We start from the raw sequence: 13,319 nt of genomic DNA on the forward strand, positions 1-13,319 counted from the left end.
CATTTGAAAAGCAAGCGAGATCAAGAAACAATGAGGAACAGACTTCACGAAGAACTATTTCAATGAACATTTCTGAACGTTTTCCTTCAAATATGTCAGCAACAGGTGATCTCATTTTACGCAGATGCATGTCGCACAATAAAAAGGGCAGAAGTATCTTTCATAGTTTTCAAGTCCGTCACATAAAAAAAGAGTCGCTTTAAGAATGTGATTCGTTTCAGGCAAGCCTCCTTCCAAATCGTTCTTTCCGTTTTCGTCCTTTCTTTCATTATTCATCCCTTTCATTCTTCTTTATTGACAGTAGTGACACAGCACACCCGTCTTATTATTAATGTTTTGGTTGCTTTTAGACATTTCGTTCTTTTCTGCTCCACTTGCATTTGTGTTATCGCTCTCGGGTCCCATCCTAGCTGGGCGAGCGGCATCCTTTTCCTCGTAATAAACAATCGTAATACCGGTAGCACGTCTTTCCCTATTTGCAGGCGCGTGCTCATCATGGAGGAAGATCGCCGCCTTCTTCGAGACACTGGAGATGACTTTCCTCCAATGTCTACCATGGCTCCAAAAGTCAAATACACATACTTTGCGCTGTCCTTCTGCACTGTTTCTAGAAACGACTTGTTGTTGATATGAACTATTATTATAAATCATGCTTCGAAGAAAAACAAATCCCATATGCGCTTCAGCGAAATCACTTACGTGATCAATGATTGCATTATGAAATCAACCTGAGAGGGGAGTGAGACGTACTGGTAAAACTCCGTCTGCATGTTGGGGAAGGACTCAGCGTTACACAGAAAAAATGGTTCACTTCCTGCAGCCCCCTACCAGCATTTCCGGACGGTCGACTTTTGTACATAATAGAGTTGCCAAGATTATCAACATACTCCATATCGTTCATCATTGTAGATAGAAACATTAAATCAGTTTCTATGTGTTTAAACACACACAAAACCAAATAGGATTAGTTTGACACATAATAGCTATTGTTTTTTTTGCCAGAAATACAAAATCCCCTCCCCAATAACCATAGTTAACTTTCCTCTTCCACTTCGTCGATAATTCCCACACGTCTGCTTGCACGCAGTCATCGCAAAGTAAAGTCTATTCCCTGGAGAAGAATGAGGGCCCAAACCAAAGTCCGCTGTCTACGTGAGTGTGTGGCTGATGCTGGGTTAGATGGCGAGCTGAGTGTGTGGGTGTGTGCTGTGTTCGTGCAGTGTGGCGAGCGTAATTGCCCTGGTCCGGCTGTGCCGTTCCCTCCCCCTCCTCTTCTTCATCTCTCCTCACTCCATGCCCTCGTTGTCCTCGAGGCCTAGGTCCCTCACTCCGGCACTGTGCAGCTGCCTCCCCCTTGCTCTCTCCTCCTCCTCTTCCTCATCCTCCTCTTCCTCCATCCCTTCTTCCTCCTCGTCCTCATCCTCCTCCTCCTCCGAGCCATCCATGGAGTCCTCTCCCCCCCCCAGCATGGCCTGCTGCATTGCCAGAGTGGCCGAGTCAGAAGACAGCGGCTGCAAGCTGTCCATGGCAAGGGAGCCTGGCGGAGAGGGACAGAGTGCTTAGGCTAAACCCACCACTAGGGGGGGGTACAAGCATGCTAAATATCACCAGTCACTGTACTGCTGATGCACTTAAGATACAGAATACTGTATTTGATTCAAGGTATCTATGTGTAATCTGAAAAACATGAAACAGCACTCTATTGCCGTACACTGAACTAGTGAAAGAGTACACAATCGGGGTAAAAAAAAAAAATGGAATAGAGTACTAAGAGTGTGAGGAGTAGGGCTGCCATGGTGTAGCAGAGACAGCTAGCAGAGTGCAGTGTTAAACTAACTGTCCGAGTTGTTGCCAGAGTGTGTCCCGTGGGTCTGCAGCACACCAGCCACAATGGAGTCCGGCCAGAAGCGCTGGGTCGGCCGGTGCTGAGACTTCATCTTCTTGGTCTTCGGGGCAGGGTCGGGGTTGCTGGCATCCAGCATGGGCTGCAGAATCCGCCTGCGGGCGTTGATGAACCTGGCATTGCAGGAAAGACGCAGACACCTCGACTCAGCTTAGGGTAGTAATTTGATTTCACCAGCAGATGGAGCCAACGTACTGTAAATGGCAAAACACTTGAAAACGCCACATAGGAAATGCCTCCCCTAACAGAAGGGGACAGGCATCCTTGTAAGACAGAACCACTTAATCTAAACCAAAGACAGCCATAGACTTTAGTGAACAGGGTTCCGTATTAAGATTTCCGTTCAGCAAATAAATATTAAAGTCTATAAATCATCCTTTTTACAGATATTCTCTGAACGGAAACATAACTGCAATAACGACGAGAAGCAGGCTGTTGGAAGAAGAATGAAAATGTCCGCCTTGCGTCTCAGCAATCCCCTGTTATTCCGGAGTCAGCCTTACCAGTTGTTGACCTGCAGTAAGGTGAGGTTTGTCTGTGCAGCTATCTGTCTTTTCTCATCCTCTGTGGGGTACGGGTGCTGAAAGTAAACACAATATCCATAACTGCAGTCAAGAAAATGCTGAGTTGGAGTTTTTTTCCTTCTGCTCAGAGCCAAAGAATACGTTTCCGTGAACTAAGAATCGTACAGCTTACATGAAAAAATGAAGGTGCTTTATTTGCCCATGTACATAAGGATGATTTTTCTGCATGTCCCATCTTGCTCTCCTTTTTTGAGACGCACATTTCTGAGAGTGAAGCATGGGGAGGCGAGTGCAAGGTCAGCTATTTATCTGGTGACCCTGGAGCAACTGTGAATTAAGGGCCTTACTCAAGGGCACAACAGATGTGTAAGTGTGCTAAGCCCAGGATTCAAACTGACAACCATCTGATCAGTCCTAGGATGATGAGCCACATACCGCACCCAGAAATGCCATTAAATGCTGCCTGGTTTGTACAGTAAATGAAGGTTTACATTTCACAAGTTGGTCAAGGCCCGTTATATACCACAAAGCAGCGATGGCTGATTGAAGCTACATGAACCATTCGCTGTATTTTTTGGCGCCACTAGATGATGCTCATGTTTTGCTTTGGGGAAAACTTTTGAGCTCTTTTTTTCAACAGAGAGCACCATCTAGTTGGGGTGAGAAAATACAGCAGGTGGTTCATGAAGCTTCATTCGGTCATGACTACCACCTGTTTTGAGGAGATGTAAAGTAGTCACTGTAAAGCAGGGGTGGGCAATCTTATCCGCAAAGGGCCGGTGTGTATGCGGGGTTTTGGGGTAACCTTTGGCTCAGCTGTTCAAACTCAGGAGCGAGGACTCTTCAGCCAATCAGTCCTCTAATTAGTAATCTAATAAGGGAGTTGCAGTGAAAACCCGCATAGACACCAATAAGATCCACCCCTGCTATAAAAAGACCTGAGGACTCAGACCTCCCATGCCCCACCTCTCCATGCCCCACCCCCTCCCTGCAGCCAGCCTACCATGAGGTGCTGGAAGAGCCAGGATCGCATAATGTTGGTGGCGTGTTTCGGCAGCACGCCCCTCTTGTTCTTCGATTTCTTGTCATCGCCGTCAAGGAGGGACGAGAGGTCCAGGTTTACCTTGAAGGAGACGAGAAAAGGGATGCGTTGGCGTTGCCATGGTGACCACCATGCCAGCTTCTTTTGCATTCTTCTGGCAGTGAGGCATTTTATTGCCATAGCAACACACTCCCCTCATTGTTGATGTCAAAAATAAGAAAAGATGAACAGATTTTCAACAACTTTTTTTTTTTTCCCTGAGAGATAATGTGAAGTATTTCATCAGCTCAGCTATATTTATTTATAAATATATATATACATTCTTTTTTCCCAAGCTTTCCAGTTCAGGCTCCAGCTCACTGCCAATTGTTCCAGTAAACATACTTGATGGAAACAGCCTTCTTTGGAGCAACAGATGTCCTGCACTCTGCTGTCCTCCTATCTACAGCTCGCCTGTCAGAGCCCCACTGTAGTGTTCAAGGCGTGACACACCTCCCTCTGCCCGCCCTCAGCCCTGGCAGCCTCACACACAGCTTCTCCTCCTGCCCACGGTCCTGCTTCTCCATTTAGACTGGGAGCTGCCCCCCTCCATCGCCACCCTGGCTCTAGATCAGCTCGTACAAAAGAATAAGCCCCTTATTTCCCCATAAATGACCAGAGATTAGCCACGCTGTACTGTTTGGAATTCCGTCATTAGCTTTATTAGCCACATGGGCTAATTCGTAACGTAACTGCGATCGACAATGCCAGCCACTTCTTCCCAGACCCGTCTAACTCTGCATGCTGCACTATGTGGGACCTCTGCCAAAAAACACAAAACCTGAAGGGGAGACATGGAGAGAAGTGCGTAGAGATGGACAGATGGGCAGAGTCAGACAGGAAAGCAGACGTAGGAGGGCAGAGGTGGCAGGCAGATGCCACGCACACCAAGGCGCCGGTAAGGGGCTGCTTGGAAGCCCCCTCGATTAGTGTTATTCAGCCCCGATCCACCAGGAGCAGGAGAGAGCGGTCCAGGTGGGGGGAAATCCGCCGTCAGGGGTGCGGGGAGGGACAACCGGCGGGGGCGTGTTTGAAGTCCAAGAGATAGACCTCTTGCCACGGGGAGGGGGGGGAGCCCCCCGCGCCCAATTACAGCCGCCTAGAAGGGCTCATTTCAAGCCTTTTTCACAAGCCATCTGCGCACAGACCCAGTTTGGATTCGCACACTGCTGCCACCGTTTCTCAGGATAATAACAGCGCCGTGGGGGTATGGCGGGAGCCTGCGGTGACACCGCCACACCGCCGAATCGGGGGGGGGGGGGGGGGGGGTTAGTGGGCTGAGATAATGGCGCCCTCCGAATTCAGAATATCCATAATATGTCCGCGCAACGCAAATATCCGCCATGTTCGTTTGGCATGGCAAGAAAATGGGGGGGGCGGGCGGGGGGGGGGGGGGGGGGGGGGGCGAGACAAAAAGACACAGTTACAATCACAGGAAGCTCAAAGGACCCCAGAGGTCTGCATGATCTTGAAAGGGTGAATAAGTAAATAAATAAATAAAAACATTTCCGCGTTGCTGTTAAAAATAAATGTAATTAATTTAATGCAGACACTGGAAGCGCAAGTCATAAAAAAAAAATCAGCTCCCTGCTGATTATAAAATAAATAAATAATATATCTCTCTCTCTCACACACACACACACACACACACACACACACACACACAAAAAGGCCCTCATTACCATTGCAGCTGGGTGTCACGTGTAAATCCCTCCCCCTCCCCCTCGGCACAGGGAATGTGTGTTCCAGGAAGCAGGCTGAATTAATTGGCAGCGCCGAGCCGGGTATCATTACCAGGCTCTTGTCGGCGATGTAGCCGTGAGCTGCGCTCTATTCCCTGCCTGCGTGTAGCGCGCAGCTCCCACTTGGGTCCTGGGTATTCGCCCAGGCCCCACCGCTGTCTGTCAAACACCGGATTACCTGGCCGCACACCCCTGCCCACCTAATGGCCCCTGTCGCGCCCTCACCGTGTGCTGATGTGGCCTTACCTTAGTGTGGGCTATCCCCGGCGCTCGGCTGCCGTGAGCTCCGCCCCCATCTCCTCGCCGCCAAATCCCAGCCTTCCCAAGGGCAGCCCCCCCTCCCAGCATTTCTCTCAGAGGGTTCCGATTGATGCTGGTCTCTCACCTGTGCATTCTGGATCTGGATAGTCCCCTGGGGTAAAGCCTGGGTCAGCACCTGCCCCTGTGATGTCACCATGGTAACTGGCTGATACAAGGTCCCACCTGGTCAGGAGAGCATCACATGTCACGTACATCAGTTCTCTCAATTTTAACAGACAATGTTAGGGGGTAAATCCTGAAAAAAACATGGCGGGGCATGCAACACTAGTCTAGGTAATGTGGGTCATAAAAACTGGATAACTCTAGGCTTATGGGGACAAAGGAGAACGGCCAATAAGAGGAGAATCTGCAGGGAGTCTGCCCACCTGACACCACTTGTGAGTTGATGGTGGTCATGGCAACGCTGCCTTGCTGCAGGGCGTTGCCGGGGACCACGATGCCTGAGGGGTTGACAGAGCTGGAGACTGCTGTCATGGACGGGGTGGAGCCTTGCAGTAGGTCCTGCGGGGCAGGGGGTGAGGGGGGTACGCAGAAAGAGAGAGTGTGTAGAGGCTCCACTGAAGCTTGCCTAGATTCACCTCAAATAGGAGCAGAGGAAGCCAGGGAAAATCTGACAGTGTCCCAGCACAAGCAAACATCCCAGCATTTAGAAACAGAGCCAGACTGCTGTTTGTAGAAATATTCCATGCTCACAGTCGAAATAATTTGACAAAGACATATTTATGTAATGCCACAGTCCTGTGCCAAAATTAAAAATATTTCCTGCTTCTTTTATTAAGCTCAAAGAAACACTATCCGTTCTTTTTTTGTACCTACAATCTGAATTAGCAGTTAAGGTTACTTATTTGTTACAGAATAAATGGGGTAGAAATAAATATCAAATATCAGGTAAAATATTACTTTCATGTAACTGATGTAGATTGTGTGCAATTATTTAGGTTTATAACGATGAGTGAGGCTAAAATTGCTCTCCGGGAAATATGTAAGGAATCCGTGAGAATTCCTGGTAAAGTCATGAACATCAATATCAACGCATCGACTTTGGCTCTGCCGTCAGAGGTGTCAGAGAGTCCCTTTAAGCCCACGCGGCCTTTTCTGTAAGACTTATGGAAAGTGCAGTTCAGCTGCATTCCCCTTCAGACACATTCCAGATTATCCTTCCCTTCAATAAACCTGGCACCACTCTGTGAATGGAGCCATTCTGCGTGGACATGAGAGTGATATTCTCCTCTTAAAGAGACAGACTCGCACATTGCAGGAAGCCGGCTACCATTGTCACTGTGTCCTCTACGCAACACAACTTTAAGTGAAAGGAGAGACATCGGCACGCGGCAGACTGCCAGACAGCAGGAATGAAAGGATTCTGTCCCATTCATTCGTTTCCTCATTATTTCTTGGGATGACATATCAGAGTAAGAATTACCTGCATTTCTGACAGCAGAAAGCAATTCACAATAATTTCCATGTGTCCACTTCATGAGAGTCAAATTCATTGTCACTGTGCACTTGCACGAATGGGAAAGTCGTGCAAGCAATACGTGTAGTAATAGTAATACACACACACTCATACACACGCACATGTATAAAGTGGATGCCAAGGTAAAAGATTTCCAGTCAGAAAGCTCTCAGCCTCTGCTTGAGTGGGGGGGGGGTTTACTTTGCCTCTTTCTGTGCACAAAGATGAAAAAAAAATCCTTCTCCATTCATGGAAGATCTGCTAGTGAACATCAAGATGTTGAGTGTGACCTGGGGTAGGGGGAGGTCAGAGGGCAGCTGGGGGACACACATAAAAACAAGGTGCTCAGAATGCCCCGCCTCCCACACAGACCCACTCCCCCAAAAGGCCACCGAATAAACGTACGGGTGCTTTACCGCTCCGCGTGAAATTCCCGTAAAACTACCGCCACCCAGACAATTTCGACTGCAGGTTCATCTCCAAGCTCTCCTGCAACGAATGCAAAATAGACAATTTCTGCTTTTTTAGTTCGGTTATAAAAAGCAACCTGAGCAAAAAATAAACTACGTTCAAAACACCTAAATCCCCCTTCTGGTCGTTGCCTTACTCTGACAGTGCTTTCATTCGAGCATCCTATAAAATATGAGAATGAATCTAGAGAGAGTTCTCTGTGCATTTGGTTTATATGTCGCCAAAGGCGACATATAGCAAACTTTCTGTAGTTTGAAGTACGACGCTGCTGCTGTCCTATCAGCATTTGACCATAGGAAATATTTTTTTTTAATACATGTCATCCATCATTACAGAACTTCAGGAGAATGTTGATTTGGATCTAGCCCGCATGGGCCACATCACAGTGGCTTTTAACTCCTCGCATTCGAGTCACTTGGCCTGACGAGGAAGACTCACCTGCTGCAGCCCGAGGGAGGTGTGTGACGGGGAGTAGGGCCCCCCCAAGTCGTTCCTCAGCAGGTTGTCACTGTGCATCTTAGTCTTGAGGCAGGTGATGTAGCGGTTGCAGAAGTCTTTGCAGAGCTCGTTGACCTTCTCCAGCTCGAGGAGGTGGATCCGCAAAACCTGGATGGCCTTCACCATCTGAGGGCACAGGAAACTCCAGGTTTAAGCCAGAAACCACAAGACCGTTTTAATGAAAATTCAGCATTGTTCATTTTTAATGAGGTGCATGAATTGCAAGTGTTGCAAAGCAGTTTTGGGCAGCGGCGACTAAGTTAATGAGCAAAGAGAGAGGGGTGCTGAGGTTGGTGCATATGGGGTGGCCTGAGGAGCTTTACAGGGGCTTATCGCTAGTGTCACATGGGGAACCTAAAGGGCAGGATGATGACCAGATGTCCTTTGGACGGGCAGCCGCGATGCACAGGGACACTCCAGCAAATGAATCTGATATACGTCACCCTTAATTCGGGACCCTTGGAAAGCCAGCAGATATCATTTAAATTCTCTCCCGCCATCTGAATCATCAGTCCACACTTTAAGCCGGAAGATCAGTGGTCCTGCTGGAGCTTCCAGAAACCTCCGTAACCTCCAAAATACCCCAGAATGCCACGATGCCCCGATGCATCAGTCAGAGGTGTACGAGCAGGTGAAACCATGAGATTGGATTTTTGAGCACCCCTCTAGCCCCCCCCCCCTCTGCTCCCTACATAGTGCACTTTCAAAGTCACTATTGAAGGGCACGGGGACGGCGAAAACGGGGTAAAAAAACAGGGGCCTCGCCAAGGAGGGGTAAATCTGCCAATTATCGCAGCTCATTTAATCAGGGCTCTGTGCCATCTCTCCAGGCATCGAGGCGCGCAATATAACTGTCCCGCGGAAGAGTTACGGCGCGCGGGGGCTGCCTGTGGCCTGCGTCTCGTAAAGCACACAGATGCAGAGTTAATTGACTGCGTGCCACGCATCGGACGAGCGCCCCCGTAATGATGAACGCTGACCTTTTTCCATCTTTTTCTTCCCTCCCCAGTTTCTAATTACAGCTAAGCCCCTACAAGAAGGAGGGCAGCAGGCAGCAGAAGACGAAAAAAAAAAAAACCAAAAAGAATCAGATGCGTATCACCGCAGGACGACGTCAACCTCGGGCTGTTTGGGTCCCCATTGTGCGAGAATGCAGCACTGGCGCTGTCAGGCTTTGGATGGATGCTCTAGACAAAACGAAGGTGTAGGGTAGGCTGGTCCAGACCGACGGAGCTTGGCCACCAGGGGGCGCCACAGACATAGCGGTCTTGGGAAGGTGAGGATTACCAGATTGTCCAGTTCAGGGTCCTCGCTGAAGAACGGCTTGTGGTCCTGCTCCTGCTGGTGGACGAAGTTCTCAATGTCGACATCGAAGCTGGCTGACGTGATGCACTCAGACCCTTGTGTGGCCTGCTCGCACTTCTCAAACAGCAAGGCCAACAGCGGGAACAGGGGGTGTCTGTTTGAGGAGAGGGTTAAACAAAAAATCAGCATAATCTACCTAATATAAACCTTTGACACCTTTATGTCAATTTACTGGTGATAAACTGGTATTAACAGTGCACTGTACTGGTTAATTGACACTCTTGCCCAAAGTGACTTGCAACTTAGCGCTTTGCCAGTATAAACAGCCTGGTGTGTTAGCAATCCAACACAACACGCTTTTCTCAGTGGGGAAACAGCCAAGTGCTGAAACTTCCAGCCATGGAAGTCATGAGTCACATGGGATAGAACTTCTTGAGTTTTTTTTTTTGTTTTTCCACGCTACACAATATGACACTCGAAATCTACCCGACAACATAGAAGAATTAAAATAAAAAACGGCTACATTTGCATTAATAGCATAAATTACCTGAGTAGTGGTGAAGGTCGGCCCCAACCCAAAATATCAGATTCACCCCTGACCATCGGTGTTCACCTGGGGGAGGGGGGTATGCCTTGCTTGTCTGTGCATGGGGGGGCTAGTGAGCAGCCAGGCACCTGGGGACTCAGAGAGAGAGCCCCCGCTCTGGCTGTAATGCATCGCTCTCATTTGCAGCCTCTAATAGCCCGGTATATTAGACTCTAATCTGCCTGATCCCAATTTAATGCGGCTCCCTACAGCCGGCGTGACAGGAATACTAAGCAGGTCGGTCTGTGCAGAACGGAGATCCGCATTCCCTCCGGACTCGTTCTGGGGCCCGGCGAACTCCACCCCACCCCCCCACACACCCCCATCATCCTGACCCCCCAGCCCCAATAGCTGCCAGACCTTGATAAGACAGACATCTGTCTCCCCTTTGACTCCCGAAGTCACCATCAGCTACCTCTTCGCTGCTCCGCTACATGCTACAATCTCAGCCCCTTCCAGCCAGCCCGTCTATGGTAACCTGACCCGAGACAGAACCAAAGAAACTGCTGAAATGCAAGGAATTCAATGAGGAACCTGAGCTTAGGTTTGTACAGTGGGCTAGAGGGGCATTTACCGCAGCTGAAAGCTGATTGGCCCCAGAGTGCCCCTCCTCTGTCACTCAGCAATCAAAACATATGATTGACTAAAAATAAGATTGGTCCCTATGTATAAATGGTGGCTCCTCTTTTGCCCCCCCACCTTAAAAAAATCGAAAGATTGCTCCGGAATATGATAGTTCTGGTGGGATAACTATTTTCTCCCTTCAGGACTGACCTGGACCTATGTACAGATCATTCAATATTTTACACGCTGATGCTACACAGACTACCTGCGCCGCATTAAATCAATGAATATAAACAGGCTCCAAAGCTAGGAGCCATGTTGCTCTTCAACCAAGCCTAACTTCTCAGCCCCGGGGACATTTGAAGGGTGGAGTTTCATTATGTGGCCTTTCAATGTCCAGCTTTTATACCTCAGCGAATATCTTTCGGAACTTTTATACCTGCATTTATATGCTCACACTTTTTCATTATATTGGCTAGGTTTTGGAAGGAAAAAGAAACTCCAGAGAGGAGGCAATGAATAGCACTACGGCTGAGAGGAGGTTTAAGTCTGTGTACCTCCCCTCTCACCCCCAGCTCCCCCCACATACCCTCAGCCCCCCTCCTTTGCTATGTCCGCTCCGAAGGTTTAAATCCTCGCAATTTTTACAGATGGATAAGAGCTTAAACGTAGGTGCCGAGGGCGAAGCTAATCTGTTAACCTTTGAAAATTCGCGGCCCAGACCATTGAAAATTAAAAGCTTAATGCTGTTTATCCCTGACCCCGGCTCACCGGCGCTCGCGCCCGTCGGCTCTCCGCGGCCTGAGCCACGGGCCGAGCACGTGAGCGCGCGCCGCAGACCCGCGGGCCGGCGGAGAATTAAAACCCCGTAGCCTGCGGGATACAATCCGCTTTATCTCCGTACAGCCCGGTAACTGTAGGCACCTCTGAAAACGTCGGATGCAAAAAGGCGAGTACCGAATATCTAAGCCCCAAAGTAAACACGACGCTTTTCTAGAAGCTTCCGTATGAACTCAGCTTTGCGATATTTTTCTTTCATTTTTTTTAGGTAAGAGCGTATTCGTCTCTGCGGGTTTTGGGAAATACCGTCCTCTGTTATTAGGAAACAGGGCTGTTGAAACACAAAAACCTTACTAACTTTAGTTTTAACGCCACTACTCCGTCCCATACAGGAAGGAACAAACCAGTGCAGGTAAATTATTCCTAAAAAAAATCGAGGTTTACAGTAGCAAACATATTAAATAGATTCGTAAATGGCACAAGACTAAAGCCGTCGCATAACAGAGCAGTGCCCCAGGACCCCTGATTTCGCGCTGGGGGCGCAGGAGTATCTGCACTGCAGTGGACGGAGATGACTGACTTGGGGGTTGTTAAAGTCCCCCCGTAAAATTCAGATTTACGGGACCGGAGAGGGACCAGCTCAGCACGCGGGCGCCCGCCGCGTGACGGCGAGCCGTGAATCAAAGCGTAGGGTCGCAGCCCTTGACAGAGAGGCCGCAGTTAAAATACGCATGAACAAGTCCGAGTCTTTTTTTCCTCCCCCGACACTTCTTACTTAAACCTTGCAGATTTTTGGCTAATAGTCAAATTAATAAATCTGTATTGCGTCTTAAGTCTTAAATCTTGTTAGAATCTGGTTTAATACTGATAATAACTGCATTCGGGTCCCCAGGCTTCTCTGAATATGTAAAAAAACACTGAGTTTTGAACATTTTCCCAAGCCTTTAAAGCTGTGCCTTTCCTAGGGGTTGCGGCTAATTTAAAATTCCTCGGATTTTTACAGGGAAAACGGCTCGCCGCGTGTTTCCTTTCCCAATCAAGCGAGGAGCGCACCTTTTCTCCTTATTTAGACCCCAGTAAGCGGCGATCCCCGCTGCGTTTCTGACAAACCTCTCCCTCCCCTTGCCCCCGCACCGAAAATCCACCCCAGCCCTTCCCCGTAGCAGTGCGTCTTCTTCTGCCCCCTCAAGGGTCATGTGCGGTGGGGATGAACTGGGATATAGCGCCCCATCACAGGACCGCCAGCATGCCGAATGACCCTCATTGATGAACTGGTCATCCCACAATTTTTTGACTCACTCAGCCCAGCGTTGCGCCCTGTGTTGATTGCAACATAACCCCACCCCACGACCTAGTCCAGAATGAGTACATGTAAGATGGGTAGATCACTAGAATCCGCATCGATTCTCCGAGTCTCAAAAAAAAAATCCAGATTTCTTATCACGGCTGTTTTCTTATTTTCAGTATTTCTGAGTGCCGCTAATTTGATTCCAGGCATGCAAATTCATATAGGTTGCGTAACAATTATATGAAAACTTTAACTCAAATACTGTACATTATTCAACTAGAGCTATGCACGCGTGTAATAAAACATCATGTTTACTGCCATATTACCCGCATCTAAATTCCATACATTAAATGTAGTCTACATAATTGTTGATTTCCAGAACGCTATTGACTTAATGCACTGAATTAATCAAGTGAACAAATTACTTCCTTAAGTAATTAGGATTCAATGGCGCTGAAGGTTATCTGTGTTTTATCTCCACGTTTTATTTTGTACATTTAGCCATTTGACGTGTTTTCTCAGCGACAGTTATCTAGAAAGCTTCTTCTTATTGCATCTTCTCATTGCTCTTTTTAGTAAATGCGCAGTTATCCAGAAACTTAACTTGAAATAATGACTGTTACTAAAAAGGGAAACGCATAGCATCATAAAGTTTCTACGACAATTTTGTTCAGGTGTCATTTATGAATGTTAAAAAAAAGTTAAAAATAAATAAATAAGATAATAAACCAGCTTTCTGGGAGGTGGAAATGCAAAGTAATGAATCAGGAACGTGAACTATTTTGATGCTGTGAGGACAT

At 48.1% G+C, this 13,319-nt stretch overlaps 1 protein-coding gene across 1 annotated transcript in view; it reads right to left on the bottom strand.

The window, feature by feature from the left end:
• Positions 1-13,319, bottom strand: part of pknox2 (pbx/knotted 1 homeobox 2) — a 66,073-nt gene that overhangs the window by 12,198 nt on the left and 40,556 nt on the right. Inside the window, exons 5-12 of the mRNA XM_049017170.1 lie at positions 9,284-9,455; positions 7,937-8,122; positions 5,937-6,072; positions 5,636-5,733; positions 3,431-3,550; positions 2,407-2,483; positions 1,838-2,016; positions 1,289-1,537 (exon numbers count right to left, since the gene is read on the bottom strand). Of these exons, the coding sequence (XP_048873127.1) occupies positions 1,289-1,537; positions 1,838-2,016; positions 2,407-2,483; positions 3,431-3,550; positions 5,636-5,733; positions 5,937-6,072; positions 7,937-8,122; positions 9,284-9,455 (1,217 nt within the window). The remainder of the gene's footprint in view (positions 1-1,288; positions 1,538-1,837; positions 2,017-2,406; positions 2,484-3,430; positions 3,551-5,635; positions 5,734-5,936; positions 6,073-7,936; positions 8,123-9,283; positions 9,456-13,319) is intronic.

The sequence above is a fragment of the Brienomyrus brachyistius genome, chromosome 6 (assembly GCF_023856365.1).
Source record: "Brienomyrus brachyistius isolate T26 chromosome 6, BBRACH_0.4, whole genome shotgun sequence".
In the NCBI taxonomy this organism is placed as follows: domain Eukaryota; kingdom Metazoa; phylum Chordata; class Actinopteri; order Osteoglossiformes; family Mormyridae; genus Brienomyrus; species Brienomyrus brachyistius.